This window comes from Cornus florida, unplaced genomic scaffold, assembly GCF_030987335.1.
Source record: "Cornus florida cultivar Cherokee Brave unplaced genomic scaffold, ASM3098733v1 CherokeeBrave_3.0.0_Hap2_Chr06, whole genome shotgun sequence".
Lineage (NCBI taxonomy): Eukaryota > Viridiplantae > Streptophyta > Magnoliopsida > Cornales > Cornaceae > Cornus > Cornus florida.
Window position 1 is genome coordinate 104,464,928 of NW_026775576.1, and position 26,986 is coordinate 104,491,913.

General features: G+C 40.6%; 1 protein-coding gene and 1 pseudogene across 3 annotated transcripts; one reads left to right on the forward strand and one right to left on the reverse strand.

Moving 5' to 3' along the window:
- Positions 1-289: 289 nt before the first annotated feature.
- On the reverse strand, positions 290-16,795 carry LOC132313584 (disease resistance protein RUN1-like). Of its 3 annotated transcripts, XM_059812419.1 has the most exons (7): positions 16,733-16,795; positions 16,268-16,534; positions 4,168-4,404; positions 2,775-3,879; positions 2,401-2,676; positions 1,374-2,294; positions 290-1,307 (listed from the first exon to the last, which is right to left on the reverse strand). In XM_059812419.1, the coding sequence occupies exons 2-7, from the start codon at positions 16,507-16,509 to the stop codon at positions 630-632; spliced, it is 3,459 nt and encodes a 1,152-aa protein (XP_059668402.1). In that variant the 5' UTR covers positions 16,510-16,534; positions 16,733-16,795; the 3' UTR covers positions 290-629. The 3 variants fall into 3 exon arrangements, with proteins under 3 accessions (XP_059668402.1, XP_059668401.1, XP_059668403.1); XM_059812418.1 differs by lacking the exon at positions 16,733-16,795 and having other exon boundaries at positions 16,268-16,726; XM_059812420.1 differs by lacking the exons at positions 16,268-16,534; positions 16,733-16,795 and having other exon boundaries at positions 4,145-4,235.
- A 1,307-nt stretch (positions 16,796-18,102) lies between these two features.
- Positions 18,103-26,610, forward strand: LOC132313585 (pentatricopeptide repeat-containing protein At2g41720-like; annotated as a pseudogene).
- Positions 26,611-26,986: the final 376 nt, after the last annotated feature.

A 26,986-nucleotide genomic window follows, 5' to 3' on the forward strand; every position in this document is an offset into this window, starting at 1 on the left:
AAAGAGGAGTTTGAGATCAGAGAGGTTGTGTGTGTGGTGTGTGTGTGTGTGTGTGTGTGAGAGAGAGAGGAGAGATTAGTGACAGGCATGTACAAAAACTTAAAACCAAGTACTAAGTAGCCGACACACATATATATACATAAATATACAGATATACATACATATATGTGCGTGCGCAGGCTCAAGGCTTCACGTTCAAGCTTAACTTGGTACTTCTTTCTTATGTACTCTCTTTCCGATCAGTGATACTCAGACCAGGGGACAAGCGATGAAAAATACATGGGCATGAGAATTAAGTGACAAACAACTGGGGCAATACTTAATTTCATATTTCTATGAACATACATAATTTATAATTTAACAAATTGAAAAGTTCAGAATTTAATCTTACAACAAGAATAACAACTTAACTCAAACAAAAGAGAGAAAATTCATAATCGATTTTAACAATAATGCCTTCGAAATGGAGTAGGTGTATAATTCCTCGGTTCAGAGCAGGCCATGTATGTTGGAACAACTTTTGATGATGATGAAGCACAACAGGGACTTGATTTGCTTCATTGAAAGCATATGTGACCAATTGAGGTGTCTGTAACACTCTGAAACATACTCAAACAGTAGTTTGTACCTTACTCATTCTCGTCGATCAAGCTCATTCTCAGCCTTTTTGGGTTCGGATAATCATCGCATTCCTCAACAGACAAGGCATCCACAGGCTCCCCTTCTTCATTGTTATTGCCTTTCTCGATTTCAGTACGCACCGGCTGCTTTCTGGATGATGATGATGATTCATCACCATTTCCTTGTCTATCTTCTTCAACAGCAACACTATGACTATGAGAAGCAGGCAAGCTATATTGGTTCATCAATCCTTTTGAATCTTGTTGTTCATACACTATTCGAATCCCGCACTTCCTCACCTTTGTTGAATCATCATCAGTGGTGAACAAAACCTCCACCTGATCCCCACCCTGAAGCTCATATCCAATATCAGAATGTGGTACATGGGCCAACCACATGTGATCTTGGCGGGTTATTAGGATGCTTGAAGGTGTTTTCCGCATCCATTCAATGCTCCTTGTTTTGTTATTAATCACAACATCAAGAAAAGTAAATGTCGTAGTGTCGTTATTGATCGTATCTACTTCTGCAGAGTATATGACGCACAATGCCAAGCCTTGGATCACCTGATCAGAAAGCCGAGGCACCACAAAAGAAATTGAAGCTCCCACAGTTTGATAGTTGTACCAGTTTGGAATCTCACTTCCAGGAAGATAAAATGCATTTTTACAATATTTGGATAGTTCCTGTCAATAAAAATAAGACGTTAGACACAGAGCGCGCACAGAGAGAGAGAGTGAGAGAGAGAGAACCATGATGAAGGGGCTATTTCTAAAAGAATTTGCCAAATTGCTACACCATTCCATGTGAATGTTGTCTATGGATTCCAACTTGTCCAATCCAGTAATCTCAACTAGTTTGCTGCAACCACTAAGAAACATGGATAGATTTGCCGGCGCATTTGATACATTTGATATCCTCTCCAAAGATGAGCAATTTGGTGCAACTAAGAATGCCAAACTTGCTGGAAGATCTGGAATTGACCTAAGCTTGGTGCAATCATCCAATAGAAGCCTCTCAAGCTTGGAAAGGCGACTGATGCTTGTCGGTAGGCTACAAAAATTGTTGTTTCTTAGATCCAACTGTTGCAATGATGGTAAGGTCCCCAGGTCATTAGGAAGTGAATCGTCTATCAAATTGCAATTTGGAAGGAATAGTCTTCTTAAGGAGCACAAACCAGATAAAGAAGTCGGTAATAAACTTATTGAATCTGGATTTTTTTTGGGTGAAAAAAAGGACCAGAAGAGTGAAGGGAAAGATACAGTGGACACTGTTTGATTATTTTGACTAAATGATAATTCCCTTAGGTTCCTCAAACGATTGATGGAAAGGGGTAGTTGCTTTATAGCTGTGTTATATGCAAGAAGCACCCCCAATTGTTCCATTTTGCCAATGTCTTCTGGTAACTTATCAAGTTTCAAGCACCCTGACAGATCAAGATTTTCAAGAGACTTTAACTCGCACATAGTTGCTGGAAGAACCCTAAGATTTTTGCAATCTCTCAAATTCAAGAATACAAGTTTGTCAAGATTTCCTATTGATTGATGAATTTCTACCAAACTTGTGCACTCTAGGAGTAACAATCTCTCTAGGCTAGGGAGTCCTTTGAAGTCTGGGGTTTTGGTTAGGTTATGGGAATGGCTGAGATTAAGGACCTTCAACTTTTTGAGCATCTGTGTTTAGAGTAAGAATCAAAAAACAAATGGTTAATTTTCATAATAAAATGAAGAATGTAATTTCATATTTTCACAAAATAAACTGAAGACAATAATTTCATACCTTACTCTCCTTCCAAACTTGTTTCAGGCCACTGCAAGACATGTCAATTTCAACTACATTCTGCAGACTAAAATTAGTTGGTATTTGCTTCAATGGGAATCCATGCCAACATAACCATCTTAATTCTTTCGAGAAATGTTCATAGCTTCCCGTCAAATTTGCATAATTGAGTTGGAGTAACCGTAGTTTTTGCATCTTTGCAAATGCTTCAGTTCTCAAGGGCACCACATTTTGACTGCAGAAGTTTAGAATGAGGCCTTCAACTACTTCTGTTCCCTGAGAAAATCATTAGGTAAGTAAAAAATCTATAACGCTATCGTTTAGAGAAACACACAGAGAAGAAAGGCACACAACTAATTTATTTAGCGTCTTACCGTATGCTTTGTCAGTACATCCAAGACATCCTCATGGCGCCACAATCTACTACGTTTCCCAAGTTCCTTGGGGGACTTCTCACGGATGATCTCTCTTCCCATGTCTCGCAACAAATCATGCATTCTAAGTTTGTTATCTTCATTGATTGTCACGAGACACCTATCAGCAAGAATGCGAATTGCGATCTTTGAGGAGAAGCCACAACCATCCAGTATCCGTTTCACGTCTCCTTCATCCATTCCAATAAAGAAGCATGCAATGTCAAGAAATATATCCCTTTGTTCATCATCTTCGAGTGCATCAAAACTTAGTTTTAGTTTTTTCTGAATTTGATTATCAGGAATCTTTTTCAACTTTTCCAATGCACTTTCCCATTCAGGAATGCTTCTTTTGTCAAAAAGAAAGGAGCCAAAAACTTGAAGAGCTAATGGGAGCCCCCCAAGGTAGCCTGTTATAGCTTTTGACAGCTCTAAATAATCTTTCCAAGGATCGCCTTTTCCAAAGGCATGCCAACTAAAGAGTTGAAGAGATTCAACACAATCTAATTTCTTAGCCATATATATCTTGTCAACTCCGATAACATTTAGCAAATGAACATCTCTAGTTGTGACAATTATTCTACTTCCACAACCAAACCAATAGCGTTCTCTAACTAAAGCACGCAATTGGTCTAAATGATCCACATCATCAAGAACTACAAGTACCCTTCTATTATGTAGTCTATCTTTGATGACATTAGTTCCTCTATCAACATTGCTGATCTTCAGCTTTTTTTTCATCAGGATATCGAAAAGAAGCTGCTCTTGTAAACAAACCAAACCATTAGGTCGTTCTGAAATTTCCCTTACGCTGGTAAGAAAGCTATTTCCTTCAAATGTGTGAAACTTTTGGTTGTAGAGCGCTTTTGCAATGGTTGTTTTACCTATTCCACCCATTCCACATATCCCAACTATGCGAACGGTGTCTGTCCCAATGCTTAGCAAATCATTCAGGTATTGTACTCGAGAATCTATTCCAACCGGGTGGATAGCAACACTCAAGTACCTATGATTTAGTTTGTTTGAGATTTCTTCAACTATTTTCCGAATGAACTTCCATTCATGCCTGTAAAGTGTCATTAAAATAGAAAATATCGTAATGTACATTGACTTTTAATGATTCAAAATGGCCAGAAATATCTCATTTTGACAAAGAAACATACGAAGTTCAATTATATTTCCTCCGTGCAGTATAAAATTAATTCAATTTAAATTGACACGTATACCAAGCATCTACATTGACAAATAACCAAGAGTTTTTCAATGTATTGTTTATCCTCAAAGAAAAGAAAAAAAGAAGAAAAAGTTACAGTAGTATTTTGTAAATAAACCTGAAATGTGGTTCCATAATTACCCATTGGTGACAGCGTTTAGGTCCCAGCCAGACAAATTTGCAACCTCAGTAAGCGCATCCCTCCATTTTGTTACTCTTATACAATCAAATCGTTGTTGGTGTTGCGCAAATGCTTCTGCAAAAGCTCCGCTCTGATGCCGAACCTGTGACGGATCAACATCGTAGAAAACAGGCAGAACAATCTGCCCCAAAAACCCCTTGCACTCCACGATCTTCACCAGCTCGTCTAGGCACCACCTGGAGGAGTTAACAAGCATATATTATATATGTATATACTAAGGGTGCACAAAAACAGGCTGAACCGGAATCGGACCAAACCCGATCAGTAGGTTTGATTTAATTTTTTCACGGTTGGATTCGATTTAGGTTTTAAAAATATGATTATAAACTTAGGATTTAAAGTTGTACAGAATCAATTTATAAATTGTATATATATTTATATATTTTATATTATATAAATAACAAAATTAACCTTTTAACCATTCAACTATATATCTTCACATATATATATATAATAAAAAAATTATAGGGTAAAGTACAGCCACACCCTATGAGGTTTGACAAAAAGACATCCAGAGGAAACTTATCAATTTTTTGGACAAAGACACCCCTTTACATGAAAAATTACCCTTTAACCGTTTAGAAGACTTTTTTAACTTTACAATTTAATAAATTTGACCAATCTACCCTCATAAATAATTTATGCATAAAAAAAAAAAGTTAAAAAAGCTTTTGAGGAGGCCCCGGATGACATGGGCCAGATCCGATTCGCAAACACAACATTCAGTCCGTACGGCTGGGCCAGCCCATAGAAGGACACTGCCATATGGGCCGAACGAGAATAAGCCCATCAAAGGTGACCAAGGCTTACGGAGGAATAGGCCCAGATCCAGCAATCAGTAAATATCTTGTAAATATCTTGTAAATATCTGGAAAAGATCTATAAATAGGAGATGGAATGAAATGGAAGGGGATCTTTTTTGGGTTGAGGTGTAAGAATTCTAGAGAGAGAAAGAGGAGAAGGAATTTCTTGCATCTTCAATTGGCGCCGTCTGTGGGAAACGCATGGAAGTTTGGTTGATCAATGAGGAATATCGAATGGATTCAAACCAATTCGGTTGATTGAGACTCGATCTTTGGGATTTGAATCCAGAGCTGGGCGATTGTGACCTACTCTGGAGGAATTACAATTCTTGAAGCTTTGGACTGACTTCAGATCTACGAGTTGTTCGATTGTGGCAGGATCTGACGGATTTAGAGTTCAGACAATTCAGATCTCGTAAACAGTGAGCATAATTCGGAGAATTAGAAGCCAGATCTAAAAATTCCTACTCACGAAGCTCAGATCTACTCGCGAACTTGAGATTAATGCCTTTACTCCGTTCGGGAATAATGATAGGTGAAAGCTCCAATCCGATGGAGGCTGTCCAGCAAACAAAGCTTGAAGAGTTGATGAACTTGATTGAAGCTCTCAGAAAAGAAAATGCAGAATTGAAAGCTGGACTGCAGCATCGGCAAATACCTGCGGTTTCGCATCCACCTCCGGTCGGAGAAGGAGGTGTTCAATCTAATATCGCGCATCAAGGCGATCAGAACGAGAACAATCAGTCAGCTCACCACCGTGATGAAAGGATGATGGACAATTTGCCGCCAAATGTTCGTCGAGTTGAAGATCACGAAGGATCGACTCACGTTGATCCGCAGCGGGAAAGGTTTGACCGAGAGGAAGTGATGGAGGTTGATCGCCGTCGAGTAGCGTCGCCTTGGCAAAGAGAGTTCATAGAGGAACGGTCGTTTGATCCGTCTTACCGGCCCTCCATGGTTACTATCACTCATCACGGTTCGGAGGGCAGAACCGTAACTCACAGAGCTACCGCTGGACTCCAGAGAGAGAATGAAGCTCTCCGATCCGCAGCTCGGACGGTGGATTCACCATTCACCGACGAGATCTTGAATGCGCCGCATCCAAGGAAGTTTGCTATGCCAGTCTTTATTCTGTTTGACGGAACGACCGATCCGATCGATCATGTGTATCATATCCAGTTGAAAATGGCCCTGAATACGGAAAACGACTCTTTAATGTGCAAATGTTTCCCTACAAGCCTGGCCGGACCGGCGCTCAGCTGGTTCAAAAACTTGCCTAGGAGCTCCATTGGCAGTTTCAGGGACCTGTGCGATCGGTTCATAAGCCAGTACTATGGGAACAAACGCCCGCCGAAGGACATCTCGAGCCTATTCACGATGCGGCAGCACAAGGATGAACGTCTCCAGGCCTTTCTTACCAGGTTTAATCTCACTAAGAGTATGGTGATCGAATGCCACCCTTCTACGGCAGTTCAAGCCTTCAAGTTAGCCATGACACGCGGAACTCCATTTCACACCAGTCTGGTAGTGAACACGCCGGCTACCATGGATGAACTCAATGAGAGAGCCGATGGCTTTGTGCGCCTAGAAGAAGAGGAGGCAGCTAATGCTCGGACAACGTCGCTTGTGTCGACCGAGGAAAAGTCCAAGGAAAAGATCAGGCAGAAGCAGGCTCAGCCGCAACGTCAGACCACTTGGAAGGCCGAAAAAAGGTCCAGGGAGGAAGAGTTGATTACTCCGCTGAAGGTCACTCTGGCGAGGCTGTATCAGGAGAACAAAGACAAGTTTCATCCACCACTGCCAATTAGACAACCCCTCGAACAGAGGGATCAAACTAAACATTGTGCTTTTCATTCTGATTTCGGACATCAGACTAACGAATGCAGGAACCTGAGGAGGCAAGTGGAGATGTTGATAGCTAGAGGGGAGTTTGCGAGTTATGTTCAAGGTTCGGCGATGGAGCAGAATCGACCGGTGGAACAAATAAAAAGGAGTCATAAACAAAGCTCCCACAATTCGCAACCAGTTCGTATAATCAATGCTATCCATGGTCGACCCGAGCCTAGTGAAGAGTCAGATGAGCTGCTCCGGGTGCGCCTGCGGCAGGCGCAGATGAAGAAAAGGGTCGGCAATGTGACCACTCTACACCAGCAGAGCCCGTCAATGCAGATAAAGTTCGACTGGACAGACCTGCAGCGTGTTCAACTGCCTCATGACGACCCGTTGGTAGTCAGTTTGACAGTGGCAGATTGCTTGGTGCGCAGAGTTCTGATCGATCCTGGGAGCAGTGCGAATGTTATGCCGAGGGACACATTTGACAGGCTCGACATTAAACCAGAGAGGCTCAAGCCCACCGGAAATCCCTTGTTAGGGTTCGATGGGAAGAGGGTGGAACCCGTCGGGATGGTGGAAGTGGAAGTTCAAGCTGCAGAACGAGCTCTTATGGAAACTTTTGTGGTTGTGGAAATTCACCCCTCGTATAATCTCCTGATGGGAAGAGGATGGATTCACAGAGTCCGAGGTGTACCCTCAACTCTGCATCAGGTCATGAGGTGCCTCGGGCCCGATGGAGATAAAGTAATAGACATTCGGGGGGATCAGGTCGCAGCCAAAGAGTGTTATTCCGTCACACTAAAGCATGCTGGGAAAGGAAAGGCGCCCGTCCGTTCGACAAGCCCCAGATAGCAATTACAGAAACCTCCGCTCGAGCAGAATAGGGTGGAGGAGTCAGTCGACTTAACCGAGGAGCCCCTTCTGGATGTGCAGATCGATCAGTCCAGGCCAGAACGAACTACCAGAGTAGGTATAAGACTGACCAGAGAAGAGCAGCAAGAGCTAGTGGATTTCTTGTCCCACAATGTCGACGTATTTGCATGGAGTCACCTAGACATGCCTGGAATTAGTCCTTCCGTATCCTGTCATTCCCTGAATGTCAATCCCAATTTCAAACCAGTGAAACAAAAGCAGCGAAGATTTGCTCCAGAACGTAATCAGATCATAGCGGAAGAAGTCGATAGGCTGCTTGATGCGGGATTTATCAGAGAAGTGCACTACCCTGAGTGGTTGTCCAACGTCGTTGTGGTGCAGAAGAAAAATGGGAAATGGCGAGTATGCATTGATTTCACCAATTTGAACAAAGCCTGTCCGAAGGACAGCTTCCCGTTGCCTAAGATTGATCAAATGGTGGATGCCACCACTGGGTATGAGCGTTTAACCTTTCTGGACGCATATTCAAGTTATAATCAGATTCCTATGGACCCCGCAGATGAAGAAAAAACTTCTTTTGTCACCGAGCGAGGAACATACTGCTACAAAGTTATGCCTTTCGGGCTAAAGAATGCGGGAGCAACTTATCAACGACTTGTTAGCAAAGTTTTTAAGAATCAAATGGGTAAGATTGTCGAAGCCTATATTGATGATATGGTGGTAAAGAGTAGGAAAAAGGATGATCATCTGAAGCATCTGCAAGATGTATTCGATGTACTAAAGCGATATGGGATGAGGCTCAATCCGACCAAGTGCTCGTTCGGTGTGAGTTCCGGACAGTTTCTGGGACACGTGGTCAACCGCAGGGGCATCGAAGTTAGCCCCGCTCAAGCAGAAGCTTTGATTAAGAATGCCGAGCCAAAGACGATCAGAGAGGTGCAAGCCCTAACAGGACGAATAGCTGCATTAAGTCGATTTATTTCAAAATTGTCAGATCACTGCAAACCATTCTTTGACACGATTCGGAGCCATGGAAGGCAGGTCTGAGGGGATGAGCAACGACAAGCATTGACTCATTTGAAGCAATATATGCAGAACCCACCAGTCCTGTCTGCCCCAGAACCGGAAGAAAAGTTATTTCTATATCTTGGAGTATCTGGTGTCGCGACGAGTGCCGTTCTGATTCGTTGCAAGGAAGGGGTGCAATACCCGGTATTTTATGTAAGCAAAACGCTGATGGAGGCAGAAAAAAGATACTCAAAGGCCGAACGGGTGGTACTTGCACTTGTAAATGCGAAAAGAAAGTTGAGGCATTATTTCGAATCCCACCCCATAGCTGTTCTAACAACTTTCCCAATCAGAACGCTTATGCACAAGCCAGAGCTCTCAGGCAGAATGACAAAGTGGGCCATAGAGTTGAGTTCATTTGACATAACGTATGAGCCGAGAACAGCTGTTAAAGGGCAAGCGGTAGCCGATTTCCTACTAGAATGTGACGCCGAAGATACGGAAGAGGACCTTAGAAGCGGCTCTTGGAAACTTTTTGTGGATGGCTCCTCTAACCAGATGGGGGCTGGGATTGGGATCAAACTGCAAACCCCAGAGGGTACTTCCTTGAGCCAAGCACTCAGACTTGAGTTCCGAGCCACCAATAATGAAGCGGAATACGAGGCGTTGCTAAATGGATTAAAGTTGGCCAGAGAGCTACAGATTAAAAGTTTGACAGTGTATAATGACTCGCAGCTGATTGTTCGGCAGGTAAATGGTGAGTAAGCGACCAAGGATGACACGATGGGGGCATATCGTTCTGCCGTTCTGCATAGAGCCAAGGACTTTGCAAAGATTGAATTCATACAGCTGCCGAGGGAACAAAATGCAGATGCAGACCGTTTAGCATGCAGTGCTTCGAGTTGCGGTGAAACATTGGCGAGGGTGATTCCAGTAGGGATAGTGACCCAGCCATCTATTTTCGAAGAACCGTTGGACTCTGACCCTTGGCAAGTCAACGTCATACCGTATGAACCGAGTTGGATTGACCCAATCATTGCCTATATTCGAGATGGCGTTTTGCCTATGCAAAGGGATGAAGCTAGGAGACTCAAAAAGAATGCTGCCAAGTACGCCATCGTGCGGAACCAGCTGTATAGAAGGTCCTATTCTGGCCCATACTTGAAATGTGTCACCCCCGCGGAGTCGCAACAGGTATTGCAAGCTATTCATGAGGGTGTGTGTGGCAATCACTCTGGCGGGCGATCGTTAGCGCATAAAGCAATGACACAAGGGTATTTCTGGCCAAACATGTCAAGAGATGCGGAGGAGTTCTCTCGAAGGTGCGATAAATGCCAACGATATGGACCATTGATCCACCAACCAACTGAGGAATTGCACGTAATGGCCTCGCCGTGGCCTTTCGCGCAATGGGGGATGGATGTGGTCGGTCCTCTGCCAACTGCAAGAGCTCAGAACAAGTATGTGTTACTGGCCACGGATTACTTCACTAAATGGGTGGAGGCAGAACCGTATCCTAGCGTGACTCAGACTCAGGTGAGACGATTTATTTGGAACAACATTATCTGCCGTTTCGGTGTTCCCAGATCGATAGTCATGGACAATGGCACAAACCTCGACAGCAGGCAAGTAAGAAAGCTGCTGGAGGAGTATGGAATCAACCAGAAGTTGGCTGCAGTAAGTCATCCTCAGGCCAACGGACAAGCAGAAATCACAAACAGAACCATTTTCGCCTGCATTAAGAAGAAGCTGGAAGATCATAAGGGGAAGTGGTTGGATGAACTCCCGAACGTTCTATGGGCTTACAGAACCACCCCAAGGCGGCCGACTGGGGAGAGCCCGTTCGCAATGGCGTATGGTACCGAAGCAGTTATACCGGTTGAGCATTTAGTCCCCACTATCAGAAGCTTAGCATGGAGTCGAGATCAGAACGACAAGATGTTAAGATTGAACCTCGACATGATAGACGAAAGGAGGGACGCAGCGGCTATAAGGCTAGCATCGTATCAGCAAGTGCTGGCGAATAGTCACAACAAGAGAGTAAAACACAGGGATTTTGCCCCTGGCGATCTGGTTCTGAAAAGAAAGGTGGGGATGGTCAAAAAAATGATGCCACCCTGGGAAGGCCCATACAGAATTGCAGAAGTCATTGGCAAGGGGGCATATACGTTGGAAACCATGGCGGGAAGGTTGGTCAGCAAGCCCTGGAACGCCACGTCTCTGAAGAGGTACTACCAATAAAAGCTAAGTTCTGGCTTTAATTGGATGTTGTTTGTTGTCAATCAAATACGTATGAATGAGCAAGTTACTGGAATTTACAAAAAAGAATTTTCTTTTCCAACGGTCTACTATAAAAACTTAAAGCCAAGTGGCAAGTGGCATTCTAGCCGAGCGCCAGGCACTTAAGCAAGATAAGTGGCAGCTGGCACTATAAGCCGAACGCCAGACACTTGCTAAAAATTTAAAGCCAAGTGGCAAGTGGCATTCTAGCCGAGCGCCAGGCACTTAAGCAAGATAAGTGGCAGCTGGCACTATAAGCCGAACGCCAGACACTTGCTAAAAATTTAAAGCCAAGTGGCAAGTGGCATTCTAGCCGAGCGCCAGGCACTTAAGCAAGATAAGTGGCAGCTGGCACTATAAGCCGAACGCCAGACACTTGCTAAAAATTTAAAGCCAAGTGGCAAGTGGCATTCTAGCCGAGCGCCAGGCACTTAAGCAAGATAAGTGGCAACTGGCACTATAAGCCGAACGCCAGACACTTGCTAAAAATTTAAAGCCAAGTGGCAAGTGGCATTCTAGCCGAGCGCCAGGCACTTAAGCAAGATAAGTGGCAGCTGGCACTATAAGCCGAACGCCAGACACTTGCTAAAAATTTAAAGCCAAGTGGCAAGTGGCATTCTAGCCGAGCACCAGGCACTTGAGCAAGATAAGTGGCAGCTGGCACTATAAGCCGAACGCCAGACACTTGCTAAAAATTTAAAGCCAAGTGGCAAGTGGCATTCTAGCCGAGCGCCAGGCACTTGAGCAAGATAAGTGGCAGCTGGCACTATAAGCCGAACGCCAGACACTTGCTAAAAACTTAAAGCCAAGTGGCAAGTGGCATTCTAGCCGAGCGCCAGGCACTTGAGCAAGATAAGTGGCAGCTGGCACTATAAGCCGAACGCCAGACACTTGCTAAAAACTTAAAGCCAAGTGGCAAGTGGCATCCTAGCCGAGCGCCAGGCACTTGCCTTAAACAAACACACGGCAAAGCTAATATAAAAGAAAAAGAGAGAAAAGATATGTATGTACTGAAGATGAGTTGAATAGAGCACAACACATAGGGAAAAAGAGTTCTGTCATTTCATTAATATTGAACATTGAGTTTACAAAAGAGAGATCTCCATCATTACAAGAAGATATGAAATAAAAGAATTCGAAGGAGCCCTAGCTAGACGCCTCAGTACCAACAGCATCCTGGTCGTGCCGACTCGCCTCCTCGGCCCCATCAGCCGCCTCACCTTCATGAGGTGGGGAATCAAGGTGAATGACTGAATCGTTCGGCTGGGGTTCAGCGTCAGCAGTGGCTATAGAAGGAACCACGGTTGACGATTGGGGAGCGGTCAGTGGCAGAGCGGTAGGAGGAGCTGTGATGATCCTTGAGGATGCGATGTCCTGGCACTCATCAAATATACGCTCCGCTTCGGTGGGTTCTGGGTCGACATAGACCCCCAGAGGTTCGATCCCCAGATCCTTGTCTACCTCATCCGGAGTGGAGCTGGTCTGTCCCTCATCCGGAACCCGGTCGGCGAAACCTTCCCGGAATCCTTGAGCATACCTAAGAGCACCGACCCTTGAGAACCGGGCGTGAAGGGCCAGCATCCCACCACCCACTCTGCTGATCGCGTCGATCAGAGCGGTACGCTCGTCCAGAGCTCTTCTTTCAAAGGCCATCCGAGCAGATTGTTCATCAGCTAGAAGGCGCTGGAGTTCTGCCTTCTCTTCTCTAATAGATTCCCGCTCGGTCTGCCAGACGCTCTTCTCAAGCTGGAGGGCGTCCTTCTCATCCTGAAGGGAATCATTCTCCTTCTTCAGGACATCTCTCTCCTGCTCGGTTTTGTCAAGCCGAGCCAGTACCTCGGTATTCTTCATGGCGAGGAGGTCGTTTTCCTTATTAGCCACCTCCAGGCTGTCAGAAAACTTACGGGCCCTGGCGTTCCCCATCTCCACCTGCTTCTGCATGGCCATCATGCCGAACAATGTCTGCATAGGTGCACATTAAAAACGGTTAAGCCAATAGTCAGGACGGGCGAAGGCAAGACCAAATAATATGAGAAAATGCATGAGCTAGAAAATAAAAGTCACCTCCATAGCAGATTGAGGAAAGCGGCTGAACACATCCTTCTGCGAAAGACCTTTTGCCGCCTCAAGGTCCTTCGGAGTCCACATGCTCCTGTAGTAGGCCATAGCGGTCTGGCCATCCCTCAGCATGGTCTCGTTCGGTTTCACGAACGTCCCATCCGTTCGGGTGTACCGAGGGGCCCATGGCGGTAAGGTGGGGATAGAAGAGGGGCCTGAAGCAGAAGCAGAGCCACCAGCTGCAGCAGGCCCAGAGGGAGCAGGAGCTCTGACCGCTCGGTGCAAGAGAGCACCCGGCCCGGAGATCCGGGTCCTTCTAATGAGAGGCTCCTCCTCAGGATCGACTTCACTATCAGGATGAGGCCTTTTGCCTCGCTCTTTGTCCCGACCGCCCCCCGCAGCAGCAGGAGCTATGGTAGCTGGGGGGGACGCGTTCTGGTTGGCAGCAGGGGCGCTGACAACAGGGTTAATAGCCACTGCGCTCGGGACAGTGTCCGATATGGTGGCCGAGGAGGAAGCTGATGCCGGAGAGGAGGTCGCCCCAGCAGCAGGGGTGGCTGGGGGAGTATTCTTCCTCCTGCCAAAAGAAGGAATCTGAAGTCTGCTCATGTTGTAGCCGAGTGATGAGAGCGCAAAGAGGTTGTCTGAAGTGAGGAGATCTGAGCAGGAAGGAATATCGTTCAGAACGTATTTCTTCAAGTAGTTACTCCTATCCCTGCAAACACTATAGCTCAAGTCATCACAAGGTATTCCCAAGGAACGGCATAAGAAAGTGCAAAAACGAGGAACGCATGTTTCGCAGGGGCAGTCATGTTTATGGGATTTGAATTTTTTATAGGAGGAGACAGAGCAGACACCAAAGGCGCTCGGGATTGGGTAATCCTCTGCAGCCGGCGAAGACCAAGCCCCACTAATGCCCACTATGCTATCCCTCCAACCCTTTTCAGATTTTATTGTGTCAGTACATATGGACATCTTCTCGAACGGGTAGAGGTGGTAGAAGGGCTCGTTGGTACGGATCTTACTCACCTTATAGCACAGAAGGAGGTCTATGAGGTCGAGATCCAGATTTCTGTCACGCATCAACAAGAGCATAACAGATATGATTCTAAAGAAGTTGGGGTTGACCTGCAGAGGGGATATCCCCAATCTATTGAAGACATAACTAAAGAAAGGGTGCAGAGGGAACCTAACAACATTCAATTGAAGGTTCGTGAATAAGACTTCGCCGGGCAGGAGGCCGGCGCCGGTCGTAATGTTAACGTCTTGGGGGCAAACCCTAACTTCGATATTATCAGGAAGTCTAAGTTTCATACGAAGAACATCCAGATCTACAACCATGGTGGAAGTGCTAGAAGAATCTACAAGAGGGTAAATGGAAGCCTGCCGAAAGTAAAAAGAACGAAACTAACCTCGGAGGACTGCAAGATCGCTGGAAGAATGACTCTTGAAGGATTTCACCAGAGAAAGCTTAGCACTGTTCTAGAAAAGAGAGAGACTTGGCTGATGATGGAGACGGTAAAGGGAAGTGAAGTGGAATTCTAGAGTATTATAAAGGCGAGGGGGCCCCAGGGCCGAAGCGTCGGGAAGGCGAGAAATCCCTCGAGCCCCGGAACATTGATTCTGGATCTGACCGTCCGCTCCCCCACGTGGTTATCTCGAGCCGTCAACATCATGATGAGACGCCATCAATAATTGCCTATCTCGAGCCGTCAACATCATGATGAGACGCCATCAATAATTACCCCTTATTAAATAAGGGGCAATTATGGGGGCAGTTGAGGAGGCCCCGGATGACATGGGCCAGATCCGATTCGCAAACACAACATTCAGTCCGTACGGCTGGGCCAGCCCATAGAAGGACACTGCCATATGGGCCGAACGAGAATAAGCCCATCAAAGGTGACCAAGGCTTACGGAGGAATAGGCCCAGATCCAGCAATCAGTAAATATCTTGTAAATATCTTGTAAATATCTGGAAAAGATCTATAAATAGGAGATGGAATGAAATGGAAGGGGATCTTTTTTGGGTTGAGGTGTAAGAATTCTAGAGAGAGAAAGAGGAAAAGGAATTTCTTGCATCTTCAATTGCATCTTCAGCTTTATATTGTTTAATTTTATTATTATTATTTTTTTTCAAATGTCCTAACTTTTTAAAAATGTAGACGTCTAAAATGATTCTTTGATTCAATACATATATTTCAAATAAATTATGTTTTGTTATTACTTCTTTTCTTTTTTAAAAAAAAAAAAAAATTTAAATTAAGATGCTTAATTTTTTTATCTAAAAAAATTAAACCAATTTCTTTTTATTAAAAATAAAAAAAATATGATATCCGTATAACTCCATGCATCTTAAATTATATATCAAATATTATGCATTTTTCAACATAAATGAAATTAGATACTAATATAACTTTATGCGTGCCTTTGTTTTTTTTTTTTTTTTTTTCCTTTTGTTTTATTATTATTTTTTTTCCCTTTTATGTTGAGATATACATAATATTTGATAGATAATTTAAGATGCATAAAGTTATACTGGTACCATATTTTTTATTTTTAAGGAAAATAGATTGATTTAATTTTTTTAGATGAAAGAATTAAGCATCTTAATTTAAAAATAAAAAAGAAAAAGAAAAAATAATAACAAAATATAATTTATTTGGAATATGTGTATTGGATCAAAAAATCATTTTAGACGTCTACATTTTATAGAAGTTAGGACATTTTTTTTTTTTTTTATGCATAAATTATTGATGAGGGTAAATTGGTCTAATTTATTAAATTATAAAGTTAAAAAAAGTCTCCCAAAAAATAGGTAAGTTTTATCTAAGTATCCTTTTGCCAAACTTCAGTGTGTGGTTGTGCTTTTCCCAAAATTATATTATGATTTTACGGTTAAATTTGATTTCAATTTTTATGAAACTCTTAGAACAATTTAGTTCCAAAATATTCCTAAATTGTCCGATCTGAACCTATGCACTCCTTATATACATACAGTATTTGTTAGAGAAATTAATTAAGACGAATACAAAGAATAATTACCTATATAGTTCAAAAATCTATCTTGATAATTGTACTGGGTTTCAAAAAAATAATAAAAATGTTTTGCAATTAACTTTCTTATGAAATCAATTTTGAGGATCGGAGTTAAAGTGAAGACACACTGCCACGACGTACGTACCTTGAGTGAGCGTAGTTGTTGGAGAAGACGACGACGGAGATCTTGGAGAGCTGGATGGCTGTGAGGAGATCGGAAGCGATGTCCTGGCCTTTTCGGAGCTCTTCGTCATCCCGGAAGGTGTGGATTCCGGCATGGACGAGTGCCCGGTAGAGGCTATCCGTGAAGTTGTCGCGGGTGTCTTGGCCTCTGAAGCTCAGGAAGACATGGTAGCTCCATGAAGATGATTGTATTTGTGGATCCATATTATTACTAGTATTAGTCTCTGATCTGCAGGAAACGTCCATGAAAAAAAACAAAAAAAATCTATAATGTTAGCACAGTAAAAGTTATGGAGTAAGGAATTCAGTAATGGAACAAAGGAAGCAGACTTCAGCGGAGGAGATGGAGAGACTTCATTGTGTGTGTCAGTGTGTGGAGTGGAGGAGTAGTGGAGAATAAAGGTCAAAGCAAGGCTTCTGTACACACCATTCACTTTACACGAACCATTAATACAGGCGTAGATCGTACGTGACGAAAAAATGGAGGTTCCATAATTTGGGACAATACTTGCATCCAACCCAAGTTGGACGAAGTTTGTCCGACTTGGACACGTGGCACAATCGGAAAATGGCAAATGTCCATCACACTGATCAACTTAAGTTGGGTACCACCCAACTTAAATGGGTTTGACCCGACAGAATTGTTTTTTGGGAAAATTACATATAAATGGAGTTAAAGTTCCATATTTACTTAGAGGCTGAGTCAAAGTTCCATATTTCTCTAAAATGGATTGCTGAGGTGGCACATGGTTTTTTACTGTTTAGAAATTGTGGTGCCTAAAATACCCTTCCACGAAGGTACTACTTTTTCTTCAAAGGTACTACTTTTTTGAACTGAAGGTACTACTTTTTGGCGTCCAGGTACCATGTTTTTTAAACACCCGCGAAGGTACTACTTTTTCTCCGAAGGTACTACTTTTTTGAACTGAAGGTACTATTTTTTTGCACTGAAGGTACTACTTTTTTGTTAGGGAAGGGCATTTTAGGCACCACAATTTTCTAAACAGTAAAAAACCATGTGCCACCTCAGCAATCCATTTTAGAGAAATATGGAACTTTGACTCAGTCTCTAAGTAAATATGAAACTTTGACTCCATGTATATGTAATTTTCCCTTGTTTTTTTTGCTTTGCTTTTAGAAGATCGCTCCCCACTCCCCGTCTCGTATCTTTCCGTCGCCGCCGCCACCACCACCACCAGTCTTGACCACCTTTCTCTTTCTTTTATCTCTCACCCAGCCAACAAACCCATGAGTCTCTACACCCCACCAACGACACTGCTACCCTCTCCCTCTTCCAATCCCAAACTGATGCCCACGACATCCTCCTCTCCAAACTGGACTCTCCCCGCCACCGGCTGCAAAAAGATTGTTGGCATGGTGGTGGTGGTTCGTTCTCCATAACAGCATTCGTCATGCCAAGATCGAGGCCGCCTTTGTCGAACCGTTCTCTCAGCCGCCGCCGAACACTAGAACTTTAGCAATGAAGATTTATTTGGTTATGAAATTCATTGGTGGGCAGAAACATAGTGGTGGTGGTTGGGGTGAGGATGATGGTGGCGGGGGATTACGGGAAATGTTTGTCTATTTATTCAAAAAAAAAAAAATTAACTTATTTTTATTAATCAATTGTATGCCTATTAATATATTTTTTTTTATTTTAGTGAGAAATTAGTCAACGGTGATGCCATGTTACTACTACAATACGATAGTCCCAAATTAAGTTTTTGTGGTATATAACCCCATGGAATAGAAGAAGTCGGGGGTTTGTCCTCTCTCTATGGCGGCCTAACAGCACCCACGGTCCTTCAAACTCAATCATCCAAACGACCCATTTAAACCCAAATTATACTCACCCACATCTTCAAAGAACAGCAAGCATAATCCCAGAAAAACCCAGTTAGTAGTGTGCAAGAAGGCAACGAACGAAGAGCCTTGGAAGGAGAAGAAGTTAGGATTTATAGACTACGACAAAGGGAAGCACCAACTCTCTGTTCACGTGAGTCGCCTCAGAAAGAATGACATACCCAAGGACTACCGACTGCGAGTCGAATCAGACCGGTTGCAGAAGGATTGGACCATATCTGAGGTGGTTCAGAGGATTTTGAAGCTCAATCATTGGAATGACATTGAAGGCTTGCTCAATCACTGGGTTGGAAGATTTTCCAGAACGAATTTTCCTATTCTTATAAGGGTAATTCAATTCAGATAACCAATCTCTCTCTCTAACCTCTTATGTCAAGCTTTTCCTTGTATCATAAAACATTTGCAAATTTAGCTTTTCTTTTAATTGGCATATTTTATGATTTTATTTTTCTTATGTCCTAGCAAAGAATTATGTTGACAGGAGCAACTAATATTAACTTTTTATTTGAAATCTTCAAAACCTCTCATTGTTATTTAATTGGTGTAGGAAATAACTCAAACCGGTTCACTTGAACATAGCGTTCACATTTTCCGTTGGATGAAGCTCCAGAAGAACTATAGTGCTCGAATTGATATCTACAATATGATGATCAGGCTACATGCCAGGCATAATCAAACAGACCAGGCACGTGGTTTGTTTTTTGAGATGAAAGAGTGGAGGGTATGCTTATAATTATTATTGTTATTTTTTATTTATTTATTTTTCCCTAGTTGATACTCAACCCCCTCCCGTCAAAGAATTACCCACTTGAGCCAACCCCAAGGGGTTTATTTTATTTTATTTTATTTTATTTTTTGTTACAAAGATACTGAAAATTTCTCGTAAGGAGGGTTCAAAGGACATTTTTTTGGTAGATAATGTTAATGTGACCTGGAAAATTTTATGCATTGCAACTTCTAGTGTTGGTTTTGTATTCCAAGATGAAGTTTTATTTTACTGAATATATACCTTCTCCGTTTAATATCATAACTTTCTATGAATGTTTAATGTTGTTTTTGCGACGAACAGAAAGAGATGCAAAAATGAAATATAATTTATAAATACCCATAAATTCAATTTTGGGTACCATAGTTTCTAGCAAATAATTGTGAAGATAACTCACTTTGCTCAATTAATTTTTTTCTTTTAAACTTCCTGTTTTTTCCTTTTTCCTTTACTCTGTAGACATTACTTTCAACACTTGTATTTCTGCTAGGTGCAAGCCTAATGCTGAAACTTACAATGCGCTCATCAATGCACATGGTCGAGCTGGTCAATGGCGTTGGGCGATGAATATTATGGAAGACATGCTTCGTGCAGCTGTGTGTATTTTTATTCTTCTTCCATAATGAAACTTCGTGGTTTTGATGTGAGCTTCCTTCTTTTTCTTTTCATGTTCAAATTGTATATTCATGTTCAAATTGTATATAATGGAGAAAATTTGTTCACTGTTAAGTACCACCTCTGCAATTTTGAGTTCGTTTCTATAACTATCACTAATATCATGATTAACATTATTCTACTTACCACCTTTATGATCTTTATTCGTGGGGTAAGCATGGATTGCCCAAAATCATTTTAGATTTTCACATGGAGTTTGGAGGAATTGACTCATCATTTAGCATGTTCTAATTTGAACTGACAAGGTTGTTGAATGAATTCTATTTACTTTAGAGTTTTGAGGAACAAGAGAGATAAAAAAAATATGGTAAGTAATTTGGAATATTGCCTCTTTATTTAAAATTGACCACTGAAAATAACTTGTGTGTGTGTGTTTAGTTTTCTTGGGATAAGTTGAAGGACCTTTGTAATTCTGATAAAGTTGTTTTTATATTCCTAAGGTCACTGTCCTGGAAACAGAAACCAGAGATGTTTGGATTTATCTCTTATAGTATAAATCAGCTTGAAGGAATCATGACATTTGTCTTTTAATAATCAGTACTTCAACATTTGAGATGTTCTAATTTTTTAAAAAAATTTCTTTTTCTTTTTCTGAGGCAATGACTGCAAATCTTTGTCCTCTAAGAAATCTACTAAGAAATTAAGGTAAATCTAGATTTTTTCATATTTAAAGGTAAAATACCGAACTCTTCCCTTGGCACCGCCTTGCCTTTGGATGTCCAATACCCTTGGTTTAACTAATCGCCTTAAGGACCGAACTTAATATGCAAGACTACTTTCTAGCAATTTTCTTCTTCACTATAATTGTAGGTTCATGATTTTCAAGAGTATCTAACACCAAATCTACCTTCTATATAACCCAATGGAGTATTAGAAGGTCTTGCGGAAGGTCAAAAAAAGAACTTATTCATCCTATTGTCTCATCCAAATCCTTCATAGCACCTTATCTATTACTTGACCATGTCACTTAGAACTTGAATCTCATGACATCAAATTGAACTTTTTCATTGTGGTATTTTATATTAATAATCCTAGTTTTCATACTAGCTTGAACTTTTATTTTTATGCAACTTATTTAATTATTGTGCTCTATAGATAGTAGTTGTGGTTGTTAATTGTTCAAGTTATTAGGGAATATGCCATTTTTATATTATTGCTCTATCATCATGTTGAATATGTGACTATTATGAACAGCTTTATTTTGTTTCTTTTAATATATGATTATTTTTTTAGTATTTTCTCATTTTGTTTCCTGTCATTAGCTAAAATCTAGCTGTATAACTCTGACATCATTCTATGAGATACATTTGTGACCCTAATATATGTTGCAGATTCCTCCAAGTCGGTCAACGTATAACAACCTGATTAATGCATGTGGATCCAGTGGAAATTGGAGAGAGGCTCTGAAAGTACGTAAGAAAATGACAGAAAATGGAGTTGGGCCTGATCTGGTGACTCACAATATTGTTCTATCTGCTTACAAAAGTGGAGCTCAGTATTCAAAAGCCTTGTCCTATTTCGAACTAATGAAAGGGACAAAAATCCGTCCCGATACCATCACCCTTAATATTGTGATATATTGCCTGGTAAAGCTTGGACAATATGGGAAAGCCATTGATATTTTCAATTCAATGAGGGAGAAAAGAGCAGAATGTCGTCCCGATATTGTGACATTTACTAGCCTCATTCATTTATATTCTGTTTGTGGGCAGATAGAAGACTGCAAAGCTGTCTTTAACACCATGCTTGCAGAAGGTCTAAGACCTAATATTGTTTCATATAATGCTTTAATAGGCGCATATGCTTCACATGGGATGAGTGGAAAGGCCCTGTCAGTTTTTAATGACATAAAATTAAATGGTTTTCGCCCGGATGTTGTATCTTATACATCTTTACTTAATGCTTATGGAAGAGCTCAGAATCCTGAAAAGGCCAGGGAAATATTTAACCTGATGAAACAAAACAATTGGAAACCAAATGTTGTTAGCTATAATGCACTTATTGATGCCTATGGATCTAATGGCTTGCTTGGGGAAGCCGTTGAAGTGTTGCGCGAAATGGAACAAAATGGGGTGCAGCCAAACATTGTCTCAATTTGTATCCTCTTGGCTGCCTCTGGGCGCTGCAGTCAAAAGGTGAAAATTGATTCCATACTTTCAGCAGCTAAGTTGCGGGGTATTGAATTGAACACAGTTGCTTGTAACTCCGCTATTGGTAGTTATATGAATGTGGGAGGATATGAGAAAGCCTTAGCATTATACAGATCTATGAGGTAAAAGAAAGTTGCACCTGATTCTGTAACTTATAATGTGTTAATAAGTGGTTGTTGTAAGATGTCGAAGTTCAATGAGGCTATTGAATTTATTGTTGAAATGGAGTTAAAAGTTCCTTTGTCCAAGGAGGTGTACTCATCTGTGATCTGTTCCTACAGTAAACAGGCGAGTGTTTTGGCAAGCTTTATCTTTGAATAATCACTTCATGACTTGAAGGATTCTTATCTCTCTCTCTCTCTCTACAATTTTCAGGGTCGGCTCACAGAAGCAGAATCTATGTTCACCGCTATGAAAATGGCTGGCTGTTGTTCCGACCATATTACGTACACTACCATGATACATGCTTATAGTGCTGCGGGTAAGATTGCATTTTTTTTTTTTTTTAAACTGCTGATTGAATAAAGTCTGACTAGAAAGGAATTCTTATTGAGCTATTACTTTTGGAGGAATTTCCATATTGCAGATAATTGGGAAAAAGCATCTGCACTATTTCAAGAAATGGAGATGAACAATGTCCAGCCAGATATTATGGCTTGTTCAGCTCTAATGAGAGCTTTCAATAAAGGATGCCAGCCAGCAAAAGTTCTAACACTGGCAGAGTTTATGAGAGACAAGAAGATCCCCTATAGTGATGCTATTTTCTTTGAAATGGTATCAGCATGTAGCATGTGAGTTTGGTTTGCTCTGAATTTTTTGCGTAAGGAATTAATATTTCATTACTACATTTGTATCTCTCTCTCTCACAATCACACTCAGGATAAGTCTGACTCAAAATCTTGGGTTTCTGTTCTTTTTGTCCTATTTCTTAATGTGTATTTCTGGGCATAACTCTGTGAAACAATGCTGATGAACTGCTTGGGTAGTTCTCTGTGTTGTAATCTGAGTTTCAATCGAGCTAAATACAACTGTTGTTTTCTAATGTAATGCCTAAAAGATGGAAGAATATAAATGTTGCTGGTACAAGATCTGTTAATTCCCAGATATGTCCACATATCTTTGGCAGATTTCCTGGACACAGAGGACACTCTCGTTAACTCTCTCTCTGTTGCTTGCTTATATATATGTATGTGTGAATGTATACATTTAAGCATTAAAAAGTGAGGAGACACAGTAATAAACCCAATTCTCCAAACAAGCAGACTTTCGCTGTACTGTGTGTAGAGGATAATCAGAAGATTTCCTTTTATTTTTTGGGATTGAGATTAACATTATTCTTTTTTTATTATTGTTTTTTATGTGTGGTTTTCTTATAATATTTCAACAAGCAAATCTCATTTTCTTGTGGTTATTTCTATTAACAACCATCTACTCCAAAAGCTTTCCCTATTAGAGAGGGTGTAACTTAAATATATAAATCCTTCAACACGCCCCCTCACATTTGGTCTTCTTTTGGTCCAACACGTGTTTTTCAATTTTTAATTGGCCTTCTTTTGGTCCAACATGTGTTTTTCAATTTTTTAATTAGGATGACGGTGAGGTTTGAACTCGAGACCTTTGGCTCTGATACTATGTTAACAACCATCTACTCCAAAAGCTTAAGCTGTTAGAGAGGGTGTAACTTAAATATATAAATCCTTCAACAATTTCAAATGCTGATTTTTGAAGCAATACAAAAATTGTTTGTTACAACTGCTAAATCATTTTTGTCCCTTCTTTTCTATTTATGTGCGTCATCTTATTATCCTTGGATAATAGAGATAAGTCTCATTTTTCTTAATGAGATCTGTTATATTTTGGTTTTCTTGTTTAATATATTTCCTGTCATAAGGTCTATGTATTGTCATTTGCCAAAACTAAAATTCTTGAATGTTGGTTGAAGACTACGAGACTGGAGGACAACAGTCAATCTGATCAAAATGATCGAACCTTCACTGCATGTTATTTCAGTTGGACTTCTGAATCAGCTTCTGCATTCTATTGGAAAATCTGGGAAGATTGATACTATGATGAAGGTACTTATTATTTATTTAGTGGGGTTGGGGTGGGGGCACAGTGAAATAGCTTAATTCTTTTCTTCTTCTTTTTCCTGGGAAATAAACATTCAGCAGATAAGATATCTTCACGTGTAAAGTAATGCATTTTTCTACTTTATTACTATTATTTTCCCTCTTTCATTCATTTTTGTTCTATCTATAAGATACATAAACAACAATTACGTGTGTGGTAATTTCATTAATGCTATGTTCAGTTGCATGGAATTGGTTCCTTGGAATTGGAATTGAAGAAAATTTAGTTTAAACTTTGAACTAAATTTTCTCCAATTCCAATTCCAATTCCATGCAACCGAGCAGAGCATAAGTTCATTGGCTATTTTTTATTGTATGGCTTAGGATCACTAAATTTCAAGATGATATTTTAATTGTTCTGATATATTAATTCACCTTTTACCACCCATGCAGTTGTTCTATAAGATAATGGCAACTGGTGCGGAAATCAGTTTCTCTACTTATTCAATTTTGTTGAAGAATCTTTTGGTGGCTGGAAATTGGAGGAAATGTATTGAGGTAATTGCATCTAACTTCAGTGGCATACGTATTATATTTCGTAGCTTGGGAATTAATGCATTACCTGTTTCTTAATTTTATAATTACCTGTTTCGTAGCTTGGGAATTATTGTATTTTGAACGCTTTCAATGCATTTCTTACTTATCAACAAAAATAAATAAATAATTCCACTGCTGATATAGTGGCCAAATGCTTTATGTCTGTGTGCACAAGGGAAGCTTTAAAAGTTACAAATGGTCTTTTTAAGCTCTGTACGTGGTGTTCCATTGGAAGAAAACCAACACAACAACAACCGCCACCACGAAGTCTTTTCCCAATTACTTGGGAAAACCTGGAAGAAAACCATGAATTCAATTGGAAGGAAACCATGCCTTAATCTGGTAGAAAGACAAGGATCATAGTCTTTTGTTATGAGGTAACAAGGCTGCTTGTTTGATGTAGAGGGACAAGCTCTGTTTTCAAGCATTAATTACACCAGATTGTTTTTCTTTTTAAATGGAAATAACAGAACATGAGAAACATTAGAGGACTAACACAATCTGTCCCACTCCCCTCTCCACTCATGCATGGAGAGAGAGTTCCGGGAATAAATTTGTTATACGGTTGCCTATTGTTGTTTTCTTGGTTTGGTGACTGATCTATAATTATTGAATGTGAAAAAGTTAATTTCATGCCTAGCACATGCATTCAATCCTTTGTACATGAAATAATTGATGAAATGTGTCATCATGCTGGTAGTCCAGTGGATGGAGGATGCAGGAATTCAACCTTCAATTGGAATGTACCGCAGTATATTTTCCTTCGCTAAAAAAAGTAGTGGGGCTAAATACGCTGCTGTCATACAAGAAAGAATAGGTAAGCAGATCATTCTTCTCATCACGAAATTTCACTCATTTAAAATGAAAGTTTGGTTAATATCTGATATAATTGTCAAAGTAGCCGTAAAATATAGCTGATTTGAATTTTTAAAAGTTACTTATCAAGCATGTTTTTGTTATGGAGGAGAGTTGTTGGGAAACCTGTGCGTTTGGATAATATTTAAAATTTTCATTTTTATTGGTTCTGATTTAGGCATTCTTAAATTTAAATACATTTCATCAAAGGAGTTTGTAAATTGAGCCTTCATATATAATCTATAGAATAACCATCCTAATAGTGATGGACCATGGAGTTAGAATTCAGCTGCAAATAGATTCAATACTGAGGCTTCATACCCCGGAACAGCCCCTTTTACAGAACCCCTGTGATTGCTTTGGCAATTTTATAATATTAGTAAAAGGAGCAAATGGAAAACGACTTGCAAAACAATTACGTTGCAGGCCATTTTCCAATTATATTTAAGGGTAGTGGTATCCTATATTACATGTAAATTGCCTGCAGCAGTGGCAATTTCAGAGCAATTGGACAGACAATAAAGCAATGCTACTGTTATTTCAAACTCTTTGGATTTTTTTGTTCTTTTCTAATTTCATAGTTGCACCTGTACTGTTCCAAGCCTTGAGAGACAATTCAAAATTGTATTTTACATAGTAGTTCTCGTTCAGATGATACCTCTATCAGAAGCTTGCTTTGTCAAGATTTCTGAAACTTCTAGTCATGGATTTTGATAATTTGACAGAATCCTTTAAAAGAAAATCCAGTTATCAGATTTCAACAAGTATGAAGCTGCAGCTGTAACAACCACCAACTCCAGAATGTTTTGGGATATCTCCATTTCAGAAATGTGAACAGTAGTCCGGTGCGCCAAAAAGTTTTTATCAAGAGGTCAGGTATTATTTGTATATCTTCTTCCTGCAGATATTGATTTGTGTAAAATGCTAACAAACCATATTGATTTTTATTTACTCCACTCCACTCTTTCGTGAATAATTCCTTCAGTAACAAACAACAGCCCAAAGATTCATCTTCCAAAGTTTCTGAGACGGTTCTTCGTTGTTTAATATTGCACTTAATGAAGAATTTTAATGTTCATAAATTTGATCACTCTTGAAGCTTGACATTAAGTGTATTGGTTCAAATGTTGCTGTCCCCAAAAATCTCTCAGCACTACTGGCAAGAATTTACAAGAATGCTATTTCATAAATCTGAATATTGTTTACGGCGGAAGAATAGATTCATTCAGTTATAAGACAGTACTTCTGATTTGCCCTCACTGTCCTTTTAACATGCATACTTAGCAGCCCTGTGTCTCACATTTAATTTAGTTAAGATTGGGGGGACATTTGAAAATGTAATGGTAAAAAACCGAAGTAATCACAGGTACAAATTCTCATAATATTTATTTTCGAACACCTTGTGTAAGCAGGACACGCATCAACGAATTCAAATTATTGAGGAACATGAACCTCAAAGCAATAGAGGCCTTCTATGTATTGCATTAACAGTTTAATCTTTAATTTGATTACCATATACTATTTAATTAAGCGTGACATACACTCGCTAATGCAATTATTGATGAACATGGACTCTAATAATCAACTTGGGTCCTACTCTCTCAATTCACAACCAGTTGATGAGATGTTCATTGATTGAATTAGGGTTACTGCTACCTAGTAGACATTCATTAAAGTGGGAGGACGATACATCTTCAACCTCACTG

What these genes read in the sequence shown, in the direction of transcription:
- LOC132313584 (XM_059812418.1), bottom strand. Translation starts at nt 16,551, where the DNA reads ATGGACGTTTCCTGCAGATCAGAGACTAATACTAGTAATAATATGGAT. An exon ending in CTAAACGCTGTCACCAATGG is followed by an intron (nt 3,880 to 4,167) that starts GTAATTATGGAA and finishes GACACTTTACAG; the next exon opens with GCATGAATGGAAGTTCATTC. An exon ending in AAGTTTGGAAGGAGAGTAAG is followed by an intron (nt 2,295 to 2,400) that starts GTATGAAATTAT and finishes CTCTAAACACAG; the next exon opens with ATGCTCAAAAAGTTGAAGGT.